The sequence below is a fragment of the Ceratosolen solmsi genome, unplaced genomic scaffold (genome assembly GCF_000503995.2).
Source record: "Ceratosolen solmsi marchali unplaced genomic scaffold, CerSol_1.0 scaffold15, whole genome shotgun sequence".
Classification (NCBI taxonomy): domain Eukaryota; kingdom Metazoa; phylum Arthropoda; class Insecta; order Hymenoptera; family Agaonidae; genus Ceratosolen; species Ceratosolen solmsi.
The window spans coordinates 3296321-3311423 of record NW_011948434.1 but is presented as its reverse complement, the minus strand read 5'-3'; the positions used below and the strand labels follow the sequence as shown (position 1 = coordinate 3311423).

Sequence of the window (15103 nt, the reverse complement as noted above, 5' to 3'; positions counted from 1 at the left end):
TTATCGGAATATTAAATTATTTTCATAAATTTTTAAAAATCATATTAATATTCTATAAAATAAAAATGAATGTTTATATAAAATAATAAGGAATTAATTACCACAAACCACTACTGTTTCATTTTAAATTTCATAAAACAAATTTCGAAATTTATACATTAATAATTTACAATATGTTATAAATTAGTAAGGTATTGTTGGAATATTTTATTTGAAATAGATTATTACTATATAAGAATTATCTTATAAGAATAAATGAAACATATTTTCCATTTTTATCATTATTAACTTTTTGAATATTTTAATGTATAAATATATGATTATAATTAACATTTAACAGTTCGAGTATTTTCATATTTTTATAGTATTTACAAAAATTGAATACTAGACCTTTATACATTGTTTAAATTTTATAATTCATAGATATATATGTCTAGAAGACAAAATATGTTGGAAGTGTAATTGCACAAAGGCCGAATGGCGGAAGCCAATGTATAATTTAAAAGGAGCAGTTTTAATTCAGGGGACATTTAGGCAGCGTCGCTAGTGGTAAGCTCCGTGGGCGGTGTTGTCATTTTCTCATGACGAAATGTTCCAGACTCCTCTTCCTTCAGTCATTCTCCTTTTTTCTTCAATCCTGTAGTACCACTCTTTATTTTCGTCGCACGCAGTATGAACATACCGGAGGGATAGCGAGCCCGGTTCCGTCGTATTGAGTGGGTGGGTAGGGGACTCGGATGGCACGAATCTCGGAGATGCCGCAAATGTATGAGACGAAGGAAAACTTAATGTATGTTTGAGCCGAATATTCTTTGCGTGCATTAATTGTTTGGAAAATATCGTTTCTTACGATAACATTGTAGATAACATTAATTTATGAAATTTCTATACTATTCTAATGAAGTAAATGGAATGACAGTATTAGTCATATTGGAGGACGACTTCATTATTCTCAAATTTCATAAAGTTAGTGATGATAATCATTAATAATAACATTCATTTTATATGAATTAAATTGAATTTATATTAATATGATTCAACTCAAAAGTCTATAAATTTCTAATTTACTCATAGGAAAACATTTGGTATGAAAAATTATATATATCTAAAATATATTGTTCTACTTTTCTGTTCTAGATGATTCTTTGAATGAATACACTCATAAAGATGCTGAAAAACTCTATTTGCTGTTTTGTGAAACAAGAGAGTAAATTGTCTTAATATTTAAAAGTAACAGCTTACAACAAAGAATGCATTTCTTTATTAATTTTCTTTTGATAAACTTCGTTTATGCAGCCCATGATTTTTCATCGATCAAACCCAAAGGTAAATAACATTCTATACATTTTAGGAAATTAAAATTCAATTTTTTACAATATGTTAGGAGAAATTATAATTATATATACAGCTATTTATTTATGTGTGTAAATTTTGTAATAACTGCTTAATTATTTCTATAATTATCTTCTCATTATTATTTTGAGAACTTCTTGATTTATTAAAAAGATTAAAAAATGAAAATATTATTTAAAACAAAAGTAATATGGGTACTCTTTAATTAACTATTAATTATTCAACGATTTATTATAGCATTCTTCTTAATAACATATTTATGATGTAAATAATATATAATAATAGCAAGAAACTAATTTAAAATATTATAAAATTAAAATAATAATTAATTTAATAATTTAATATAACTAATTTCAAATATTATAAAAACTTAATATTACTAGAGCTTTTAAAAATTAGTAATTATGTGCATTATGACTAAAAATGTGCACAGTCTTATAGAAGATATAAAATAATTGATAGAATTATTTGTTGCAAAAGAATCTGTAAATTTTAATAGATGTTAGTATAGTGTGGCCTGTAATAAATGATAAATTAAAAATTTTAATTGTAACAGTTGCTATGGATTATCTTGCGCATGAAATACTATAAAAGTTTTATTCTTCTAATTTTTAATTAACAATAAATTTTAATTAACATTAATTGTATTTATGTTTTACTGCTTGCAAAATTGCTTTACGTATATATTTTTGTAGTTTTGTGAATTTATAAAATTATGGTATTTAGATACCTTCAAATATATATTTAGAAAAGTTGCAGAATTTTAGAATTCAAATATCTTTTCGCAAACTCTAAATTCTCCTTAATATTTAGTTATTTACTTAATTATCTTCATTTCCATACCAAACTTACCGTCTACATTAATTATAAATCATATAGTTAGTCATTTTCGTTGTATATATATATCAAATATTCTCGGCCGCGGAACAATTATTTTGCACTCTCAACACTTAAAGAGAAAACAAGCATCGTAATATTTTTTTTTAGATATTTAATATATATTGTTAGATTACTAATATTATTTAATGTATATTACATAGATCTTCTATTTAATTATTTTTAGAATTCATATTAACTTTACGCGTAATTAGCAAATATACTTGTTTTTTAAATTCTTTCTCGTGTAAGAACAAGATGACTCAAATATGACTGACTGATTTAATTAAAAATTTGGCTATTTACATAATGCATGTATCTTAAATCAATCAATTACTTAAATGAATTAATATTATATTTTTTGAAAATACGAGGACTGCAATTATCTAAATATTTTTCTTATGAAATATACAGTTTTTATTTATGAATATGACTTTCTTATGTCTTTCGTTCAATCTAAGCAGAGTAATATATATATAATATTAAATAGGTTTCAAGTTAATGTTAATTACATATTATGCAATACCTTCTTTGATATAAAAAAAAAACAAACAAAAAAATACTTAAACATAATTAAAATATAATTATTCATCTAATTCTTCATATAATTAATCATTCATAAGAAGTTAGAATATAATTTTCGTGTGTGATATGCAGGAAAGCTTGATATTTTTATTATTTTAATGAATAGAGAAAAATTAAATTTCATAGTATACAATATATAAGTTTACTAAGAATTTAAACATATATGCCATTATGTCGTATTAATACAATCCACTATTATTAAAACACTCGACTATTATTAACAATCGACTCTAGTATACTCAAAATTTATTTGTACAAAATATTTCTTGCATAAAAATAGCCTACATATTTTTACCTAAACTGCACTAAAAGTATCTTTGCTTTATATACTTATTAATAATTATATTAATATTAATCGGTTCTCTTTTCAACGTAAATCACTTTAAATGAAATTATATTCTAAATAGCATCTATGTTTATTAAAAAATCTATTTTTATTTATAATTATAAATATTGATAGACTGACCATTCTTTTTAAATGCATTCAAAGGACATATAAAATTCTATTTAATATTAATCCGAGGAAATAAATTTTTAAGGTCGTATTTTTAATTCCACAGTAGTATTAATTTAAATGCTTTAATCTTTTCTAGCCTTTGAAATGTTTTCTTTCTTATTTTTATATTTTTAACTTATTGATTATACATTTTTTTCTTAAATTATTATTTATTAACTTACATACTTTTAATTTCATTAAAAGTATAACTTCAACATATCTTTATTGTTTATTTACAAATAAGTTTAAAATTTTCAAATTGTAAAATTCATAAAAGTATTTATGGATTTATTTAGTTTCATTTCTTTTCTTGCAAATGATTAATGATACTCTTATAAAAAATGGTATTTAAACAAACAGTCATCTACTTTTCCAATTTTTTATAAACATACTCTATTTATAATGTTAAATTTACACATGTATTAGAATTTTTTCTGTTTTTTTATTTTTGGAATTTCTTTTCTAGTATTTTAATTTTGAACGAAAATAGATTTTTTTATTATAGAAAATTATAAAGACTTGCAGGTAAGTTTCAAATTTTTTTATTACTTATTTGTTTATTAGAGATAATTATAATTTACACGTCTAATATCATTTATTAAATTAAAAATGCTTGAAAACATGAAAAATTTTTAAATAACTTTATTAAGTTTCATACTTTTTTCAAAAATATTATAGAATAATTTAATAAAATAGCAAATATGTAAAAACATTCTGCTTAATATTCCCTATGCATTATTTAAATTATTTGAGTTATTATTTATTAGTATCATTAGTATTATTAGTATTATTTATTAGTTATTTATAGTAATCTTTTCAAACAAAAATCATTTTCATTGAATAGAAAGATATTTTATCCATATATAAATATATATAATATAATAATTTATAATATAAATATATATATATATATATTTTACTTTTACAAATTTTACTAAAAGGAAAAAAAACTCAACTATAATAGTAATTTCAATGAAATTCGAATTAAAGGTATTATATGACGAAATCAATAATAAATTAATTGTCCCTTATTTAGATAATATTTTGAAATTATGTACATAATTTAAAGCTTAAATTTCATATTTTTATTAAACCATTGGAAAATCGAAATGGTATGCGCAATTTAATATAATTAAAAATTTTCAATTGTATGTAATAAACTGTAATTAAAGAGATGCAGAATTTGTATTGATTTATTTGAAAGAATTACATAATTTTCTCTTATTATTGTACTTTTCTCTATATTTCAACATAGATCTTAGAAAAGAATATTATTGACTAAAACAAATTGTTAAAACATAAGATTTTTATGAACGTAGTTTTGAATTTGTAAATTAGCTGCTATGTCTGCTATATCTATATGTGGGTATGTATATTCTGTGCATATGTAGAATATGAAATAAATTGTGTAAATATGTATATTTCAAAAGCTGTACAAACTTATGTATAGATTTTTTAAAAACATCCATGAAATAAATTTTTATACAAATTTTTGGTGATTTTTAGATTTATTAGCTTTCTACATATTGTGTATTACTAATTTATAAATAATGTTTCATTTCCATTAGCATATTTCCAATAATATAGATAATTTTACACAATAACATTTAATACAGACAAATTAACCACTAGTACTTATTAACACTGTAAAAGTGCACTTTATACATAATAATAGAATAGATTATATTTATTTACAAGCAAAAAAATCAAGAATTCATTAACTTATAAGTTAAAATATATAATTAACACGTGTATTGTTATTAAATTTTATTTTTTATTAATTTGTATTATAAAGAAATGGAGAAAAATGGTTTGTTGGAAATATTAAAATACAATTTAGGTAGTAACTGAGTATTTATTAGGATCTCTATATAAATACATCTTTTCTTGCGTATCTTATATTATTATAACTAGTTTATATTATATTTTATAGTTGTCTTTAAAATTAAAAATTTCTATTAATTTTTTATTAAGTCCATCATAATACAAAATGCTATACTTCATTTTTCAAAATTTTTCTACTTTATTAGTTTTGTATAACATGTAAAGTGCATGAAAAATACTGGACTTTAAAACTTATATAGTTTGAAAACTTCAAAGAACAACAAATATCTTTAAAATAAAAAAATAATTAGGAAAATGTCACTAAATATGCGTTAATAGTAATTAGAATATAAGCTTCTCAGCTAGACGCGTAATGAATGAGTGTAGAGCTACACTAGTGGGTTATAACGCTCTTTTCTCGCATTACATGTCACTACGCCATGTACAAGCTATTTATACAATAATTAAGTTGTATGTTGCATGATTAGTTGTCAGCTCGTGTTTAATAAGCCAAGCAAAAGATTCTTGTACTGAGGAAATGAAAAAAAGTATTTTTTCAGCAAGTCCGAAAGCATATTACTATGAAGAATAGAGTAAAATGTTACCACATTTATAAAAGAACCAAAGGGACAAGAGAGAGACAGAGACAGAGAGAGAGAGAGAGAGAGAGAGAGAGAAAGAGAGAGAGAGACTGAGAAAGTATAAATAATAAACAAGAATAGAGATACATATGACCATATACAGGATACGAATGAGTCACAGATATTCAAATTAAATACAACATTACCAACTTAGATGTACCGATCGAATAAATATTGAAAAAATTAATAATAATTCATAAAAAAATTTTTTTTTTAGTAATTAATTTATCTATGTACAATACCAGAATTAAATTTATTTTTATTAATTAAATATACAAAATTTGGTATAGTTATAAAAGTTTTGAAGTGTACTTATCTTATTAAATTTGTATATTATATGTAATAATATTTATATGATTAAATCATTATCATTAATCATTTTTGATTTTTCACTTTTGTTACAATTCATTAATATTTTATAAATGTACATGAATTTATAAATATATTATAAATATATTTATAAATATAAAATTAGATTATTGTAAACAAATATTTATTTTAAACTTTTATCAATATTCCTTTTCTAATATTATATATTATATAAAAAATTTTACCATATAAATATTTATTATTAAATATTCATGGCAGATTATATATTTTTATATTATTTTATGAAATGACTATTGTCTAAAATTTTCAAAAGAAATTAATTTTTACCTTTTTTAATAGTTGTCATTTTCTAAACGAGGAAGACATAATTTTAATATAAGTTGAATTTTTCAGTTTTTTGATTGTAATTATTAGTACGTAATAGGCCACGAATATAACGTCATTCATAAACAATGTGCTTTATATATTTAAGTAAGCCATCTGCATGTAAAATTAATTTTATTTAATTAGTAACAGAACATTTATTCCTAATAATAATTCCAATTATAATATATAAACATCATAAGAATTATTCAAAATTTAACAGTGTTTACAAGTAAAAAGACCAATTTATAATAATGATAGTCGCTTAACTATTTGTTTGTATAAATTATTGAGAAAGTGTCTTTTTGCCGTTTTTTTTTTAAATAATTATTAAAATTCATGTTCACCTAAGAAAACTAATTAATTCAATTTTTCAATATAATTATTATACACCTTATGAATTTTATGAATAATTCGTAATTAAAAATAAAATATGTTTACATTTCTTAATTAAGTTGTGATTTTCTATAAACGAATAGAAAATTAATTAATATTAATAGTTATTTGATAGTAAAACTAAAATAAAAAATCAATTTAAGTCTTGTTATGCAAACAAGGTTTGGATAAATGAAAAATTATCAGATAAAGTCTCGAACGGAATATGAATGGTTCTTTGATCAAGAGCGAAGGACACCGATTATTTTGATAATTAAAGATTTAAGCAAGTATTATCAGAAAATATTTATATTAAATTCATATCAAGTCAATTTGCAAAGTATTAAACCCTTTCTTAGTTGCTTAAGGACGAACGAAACTTTTATATAGAAGATTATTAAATAAAAAACATGACGCTTTGAGTAGAATGACCAATGGAAATTGCACTGTAAATATCGACGCAGAAAATTGATTGTTAAGAGATCAAATGAAGTTAAAAAATAAATTACAATTTAAAGGAAACAAAAATATTTTCAGCTTGCATAAATTATGAAAACATTAAACACGTTTTACTTTATTAAATTTCTGCTTTTGATAAAGACTGAAAACCGTACTCTAATTTTTGATAAATCAATCTAAAGGCTTAACACAATTTTTCTTAATATATGTATTGAGCTTTATATTGATTTTGACATGTATAACAGCATGTAATGTAATATTATAGGATTCAAATTGTACAACAAAATTATTTCTCAATAAAAAATTGATCCAATTGATAAAAATTCGGTATGTAACAGAATAATGAATATTGAATGAAAAATTTAATGGAATAATTTGATATATCTGATATATAGAAAACTATATCAATAAAAGTAATTTTGATATTTTGATATTAGTTTGTTACTTTGCACATCAATAGCATAACTATTTAGAAAACTTTTAAATAATTTCATTGATTCTTATCCTACGTGAAGGATGTTTAATAATAACGAACAAAACTATTTTGTTTCGTTCTCTCATAATATTATCGAATATACCTCGATATCAAATTTACTAAGTCCCTGCAAGTACATTATTATAGTAATAAATATATTATTAAATAAATATATTTTATAGGAAAACTTTTGTATCTATGGATCTCAGCTATCAGCCTAATGCAGTTTTCATATTCAAAGTTTCATATTCAGACAATTGCTGTGCTTCACACAGCTAAGTAACTCACATCCCTTCCTAGTTCTACAGAAATTTCCGTGGATAAATGCATTAAAAATTATGATATTCTAATTTGTAAATTAAATGCATTTTCATTAATTATTGGGATAGTAATTCATAATTATTAGTAAAAACAATAATCTATTTATCTATTTATATCCATTTTATAAATATTTTAATAAAATTCATCTAAACATCAATAGTTATTGTATCATTATTGTTTCAATATTATTGTTATTTATTGTATATTTTTCGTCTCACACTTATATTAATTGTTGATTTTTTTGAGTATTAATCTCATGCACATATTAGTAAATATACGAATAAAGAGTTTTTTAAATTGACATTAGAATTCATTAAATAAAATAAATAAATTTTAACTATAATTATTGAATACTATATATTTATGTATAAATGTGATTTAAATATGTACCAAAATATTAATTATTTATGTTTACGATTTTATTATTTTTCCTTTCTTACTCACACAATTACAAAAATTTGAATTTGGCTTAAATGAACAACTAATAGTAATATAACTTTATTACATAATGAGTCACCTTGATATAATACGAGGTGAATTTATACGATAAAGAAAGTGTTGATTATTTATTTTTAAGGCTATAAAATGTATGACATTTAATTTCTGATTTGAAAATATCAACATTGATTATATAATTTACATTTTTATTTTTAAATAATAACAAAGACTGTGTGCAAAAGCAACTATATAGTAATAAAACATTTATTAAATATAACTTAGAATATGTGATGTTATTGATTATCAATTTTTTTCTAATTTTATTAAAAAAAAACAACATTAAAAATACTCTTTGCAGGTTTTATATAGTAAAAATAAAATTATAGTCACTATTTGAAATAAGTAGTTTGAAAGTGATAAATATTTATACGTTATGTATTGTTATTGTTACTTTTTTCTAAACAAATATTTAGTAATTTGTATTAATATTTAAGATAATAACTTTATTTAAACTAGGTATGAAATATGAATTGATGTAAGTAAATGATATAAATATAGTGAAATATTTAAAAATTTATCATTCAGTAATATTTACATTACCAGAAATGTTATAATAGTAATAAATGTTATTATATTTTTAAAAAGTATACTTGATTAAAACGTTAAACTACTTTTTATTTTTGTTTAGACACATAAGAAAATTTTTATTATGTAAAAAAAATAATCATAATTCTTCATTAGTTATATGCACAACTTCAAACTGGATTTTTTTTTTTTTTTTTTTGTAATTTAAACTAACATATGGCCATGTAGGTTTGGTTAACTAATGTATACTATTTAAATATTTTTTCTTCTCTTATTTCTAATATGCTTACGTAATATTCTAATCTGCTTACGTAATATTTCAGTAAATATATATATATATATATATATATATATATATATATAACAGATTTAATTAAAGTCAAATGAAGAATTAAAATGCATTTAATCATTAAAAAGTATGTATTATATTTGCATATTAAATATTTCTATCTCAAATTTATAAAACTGAAAATATAAATAAATTTCTATTTACAAATAATGTTTTTCATTAATTTACCATTATCTATAGAAAAAAAATTATATACTTATTTATTTCTTGATGTATTTGTAATAAACGTATAGAAAACGTTTTCGTTTAATACTGCAAAAACCAATGAAATCATTCAAATTTTTCATCGGCGTCGGGCCATTATGACGTTGATCTAGTCACAGTAATCTGCTGGATTTCTTGTGAAAACAGAGAATAAAGTTTAGTCCAATTGCATTGATGCTAGTGTCTGAGTACTTACTAAATTCAAGGGAAGAAGAAGAAGAAGAAGAAGAAGAAGAAGAAGAAGAAGAAGAAGAAGAAGAAGAGCTGCTGTTTTAGTAAAAGGAAATTTAAGTCCATAGGCGTCGAACTTGATTCAACGACATTTTTCTATCAAATCATTTTCACTCATTATTCTATTTCGTTTCCTTTCATCTAATTTGGATATATTAATTTATACTATTTCTTTAAACAAATATATTTATTCATTAAAACAAATTATCCTCCATGCCTTCATCTATATTTTTATAAAACTGTTGAAAATATCTTAAAATAAATGTGTTACGGTTGAAACGAGAATAAAACATAAAAATTGTTTTTCTTTTAAAGTTTTTTTTATAAATGTCTTCATGTAGTAATTGGCATAAAATGAATGAAATTTAATTTCCTGTAAATGTATAAAATGCTTTTCGTATATGGTAATTTGATATGACTGCAACATAAACAGCATTAGTATTACTAAAGTATTTTAATACTTTGCGTCACTATGTTTAATAAATATGCATTCTATTACTGAATAGCTAAACTAACTAATCGATATTTATGGGTGAACTCTGGGGAATAAGACTTGTGTTTATAAAATAAGCAGAATATTTCTTTATTTTTAACAGAGGAAATTATTTGTATATAAATAAAATTTATGAGTCAACTCAAAAAAAAAAAAAAATAGATAGAATAATTGTATAATAGCTTTATAAAAATTTAACTATATGAACATATTTCTTAATAAGATTGTTATATAGATTCAACTGGAAGTAATTTATGACTTTTTATTCTGAATTAAGCATATTAATAAATATGAATAATGCATATTAAAAGCAGATAGTGTTTATATTAAATTATAAAATTATAAAATTTAATAATTAATTTATAATGTAAGAATTAATTAATAATTTTTAGTATAAATTTAATATATTATACTTATTCATATAATTATACATGCAAATTTTTAACATATCTTTTGTAAACTGTTTAATATTTTTTTTTATATCTAAATTATAATCTTCAAAACAATACATGATAAAGGCATTTTTAATTTTAAGAATTAAGAAGTGTTTTTAATTTAAATAAAAATATATATTTATTATATTATTATATATAATAAATATTCATTAATAGCTATTTAATAATAAATTATTTATATATAATATAAATATCCAATAATTAGTCTATCTATATAGACAAGCCGATTTTTTTTAATAATATAAATTTCACCATAACTTTTATTTGAATTTAACTATTGATACAATTAATTATAATTGTCTATTTTATTATAGTTATCTTTATTTAAAAATTACTTAAAAATTGCTTTAATATTTATTATTAAATTTTATAACGAATATAATGTATATTCGTAATATAATATAATATATAAGAAATTTTATTCATCGGAAGTAGAATTGAGCATATTAATATTTTTTATAAAGTATCTTTTTAGATTAAAAATTGTATGAATACAAATTTAAAACTTTTTATATTTTTACTATAATTTTCAATTTTAATTGATAATATAAATATTATCTTGGGATATAAATTTTCTAATGTAAAGTATTTGACGTTATAACATTATTATAAACTTTAATAAATATTTAACGGACACGAACAAAATTTACATATTAAATAAGCCAGTGGTTTCAATATCATTAATATTGCTTTTTAAATATTATGAATATTATGAAAACTTGGTATACGTATTTAAAAAACTCTTTATGATTACGAATTATTTAATAGTAGAAATACAATATTCTTTTAACAAGTAAGAAAATGGATTATACGTACTTCTTAATTATTATTTTTCATTTTTAACATGAAATTTACTTTTCATTCCAAGTAATAACTTGAATTACGAGTATAAAAACATAATCTAAATAATTTTTATTTCGTGAATCGATTCACAGTAATACTGAAAGACTCAATGTAGGGGTATATATTTGCGAACTACTGATCTGTTGATTAAATAATAAATTTTACGCTTCTTTGCATATATTTACGCCTAGTTGCATTAACCATAAGTATAATCTGAATTCGGTCAGAGTATTTGGTTGAATTATAAATGTGACAATCCTAATCCCATATACTTTCTGTTATCTCATACATATTTAATTTTTTTTTGTTTTCACTAATTTTGTCCCATATAAAAAAAAGCAAATTACCATCACATTATACGTATTACTAAAGAATATATAATTATTTTTATTAGATTCAATATAATATGTAGAATAAAGTAAATTTATGAAAAATTGTAGAATAAATTTAGTATTATTAGATGAAAAGATATTCGCAAGAATTGTGTTGGAAATACTATGATACCTTGCGTAATTCTTGGACTGCATAATTACATTAATGAATGATTCACCTTTTTTACATTTGCTTTTTGCAATTATCATTTGTTTGTACACATTTCAGCATCTCTGTCGATGTCTAGCAATAGGGAGACGTAACCACTCTTATTATTCATAATATAAAGATGTGTATAAATATACTGTATGTAGGTTATATAATTTTAATAGAGATGACTAAAAATTGTATTTTATATAAATAATCAAATAAATCTATTATCTGAAGGAATTACAATTTTTCTAATATTACATATCAATAATTATATTAATTCCCAAATAAGTTTTATGTAATTTATAAATAATTGGATTATTTTTAAAGTTATAATTAATAATAATAATTATTATTATGATTATAAAAAAGTAAGGAATAATTAAAAAGCAACATTCATTTAAATCTTAATCAGAAGTGGTAGTAAAAATTAAAGTCAAATAATATATAGAAACTAGTTTATGATATGAACATTACATTCGCATAGATTGAATGAAAAAATACAGAAAAAGATGGTCACAGCTTGGAATAATGAACTATAAATAATTGTTTACATTAAAAATTTTTTTGGCATTTTGCATTCTCATCGTCTAGATGAATTATATATATATATATATATATATATATATATATATAAAGCTTATCTATGAATATTACAGATGAACTAAAATTAATTAAGTAAATGATTTGACAGCCTTTGAATTTAGAATTCTCTTAGTAAATTTATCACTTACATAAATGATATCCTTTCATAAAGACTATAAATAAAATAGAGATAGTGCATTACTATTAAAAGTTAAAATGAAAAATTCTCGCTTTTATTTTCAAATATTAAGTAGTGAAAATGTTTTAAGTGCATAACACGTTTAATATAATTTTAGAATTTAAAATATAAATTAAAATTTTAAGACCGAGCATATATTATAGATTTGCATTATTTATAAACTAAAATTTGTATTTCATCTATCAATTTCTATTTCTAATAGCAGCTAATTATATATTATATTATGTAACCCTAATATAAAACTTCATTAATAATTTACTCGAGAAATCTTCATGTATATTCGCAAAATTATTAATTTTATTTTGAATTTTATTATAATTGAAAAATTCTATCGACGTCCAACTTAATAAATATTATAATAATTTTATTCTTGAATTTAATTTAATAAAAAATTTGATAATATATTTGCATATCAAGATGTCACTAAATTAAGACAGCAAGACATTAAGCTCTTATCTAAAATCCTTTTTTTATTATTAAAACAGGTCTGTACACAGCTGAAGAACATATTCATTCGCATGAGATCATATTTCCACGTAAGGTAACGCATCTTGGCCATCTAATCTCTCCCAACGTGACCCATCTATCAGATGGTGAATTACATGGCCTCTCTGCAGAAATGGAGGATCTATATTATGACCTAACAATGGGTGGCAATAAGTATCAGTTGAAGTTAGCACCAGCCAACAGCTTTATTGGGAGATCTATGATTGTGGAACGGCATAAACGAGAAATACGTCATCGTAGTGCATTTAAAAATCATACGACTAAATGTCATTATCGAGGCATTATTCAAAACCAGCCGAATTCCAGAGTTGTTTTGTCCACCTGCGATGGTTTGGTAGGTAGCTATTTGCAATCGATTCGTAATATGCATAAAAGCAATTATCATAGTATTTATATATTTTATATACTTGAATATATATGTTAAATATGTTCCTTATTATCAAATTTGCTATATTATTTACTATATATATTTACTTATATTTACTAGTTGACTATAAACTACATATTTAGTGCTTGATTAAATAATATCCTTGTAATCATTGATTTTTAAAGCTTGAAAATAATATTACGAGCTTACAAGTTTAATACATTGGATTAAAAACGAAATAGTGATATAGATAAAAGATTTATTAAATTCTAATTAGTAAAGGATAACATTTAATGATTTGACTAATGAGTTACGGCATTAAATTATTCATTATTTATGAACTTGAAATATTTCTTAGATTAATTGCTGTAAATATACGTATAAACAACTACGTAGTCGACAAATTACTTTGTGTACATAAAAAATTATACTCTTTTTAGCAATACTGAAAGTTCTAAAGGAATTACTTTTTAAAATATTAATTCGAAACAAATGTTAATTTATTTTTTACTTTACTTTTAGAATAAGTTTAAATATTAATGTCTTATTTATTTAAATTATTAAAAGTAAACTTATACTTATTAAAAGTAAAGAACATTTTATTCACAATTATAATAATTATATGGATTATTTAATGAAATGCTGTCAAAATGTATAAACTATGACAATAATTAATTCTTGCATAATTTTTTTTTTTATATTTTATTATTTAGAAATTTAAAGTTTCATTTATGTATGTAAATTTCTAATTTGAAATCTACAAATGGGAAGACATAATAATTGAAATTTTACGTCCCAAATGAATTTTCAAAAAAATCTTAATTGTATTCCGGTTGAAAAAAGCTAAACCCACATAACTAATACATATGCATATATATATATATATATATATATATGTGTGTGTGTGCGCGCGCGCGCGTGCGCGCGTGTGTGTGTGTGTGTTCTGTAACACGTAATCTGAGTGAGAAAGAAATCGTATCCGTTGACGCTAAACGTTTACTAGAAGACGATGAAAAATATTGTCCCCGCCCTTTCGTAGGTGGGCACAGGAAAAATATGCTGTCATGATCGATATTAACTAGTCAATAACATTACGATGTATAATCCGTAGTGCTACGTGCTTTTCTTAATTTTCAATAGGGATTAAGCGTGTGTTTATGCATTAATATAATTTACTTGTAGCTTTTAGATAATGATGTAATTTGGCAGAAACCAAGAGATTTATAG

At 21.7% G+C, this 15103-nt stretch overlaps 1 protein-coding gene across 1 annotated transcript; it reads left to right on the top strand.

Moving 5' to 3' along the window:
• Positions 1 to 759: 759 nt before the first annotated feature.
• On the top strand, positions 760 to 15103 carry LOC105364864 (ADAM DEC1-like). Its single transcript, XM_011502894.1, has 4 exons — positions 760 to 790; positions 1138 to 1326; positions 13488 to 13843; positions 15059 to 15103. The coding sequence occupies exons 2-4, from the start codon at positions 1251 to 1253 to the stop codon at positions 15101 to 15103; spliced, it is 477 nt and encodes a 158-aa protein (XP_011501196.1). The 5' UTR covers positions 760 to 790; positions 1138 to 1250.

Excerpts from the sequence above, each read along its gene's own strand:
- LOC105364864 (XM_011502894.1), top strand. The coding sequence starts at position 1,251 with ATGCATTTCTTTATTAATTTTCTTTTGATAAACTTCGTTTATGCAGCC. Across the intron at positions 1,327-13,487 it reads TTCATCGATCAAACCCAAAG|GTCTGTACACAGCTGAAGAA; the intron begins GTAAATAACATT and ends TTATTAAAACAG. Across the intron at positions 13,844-15,058 it reads TGTCCACCTGCGATGGTTTG|CTTTTAGATAATGATGTAAT; the intron begins GTAGGTAGCTAT and ends ATTTACTTGTAG.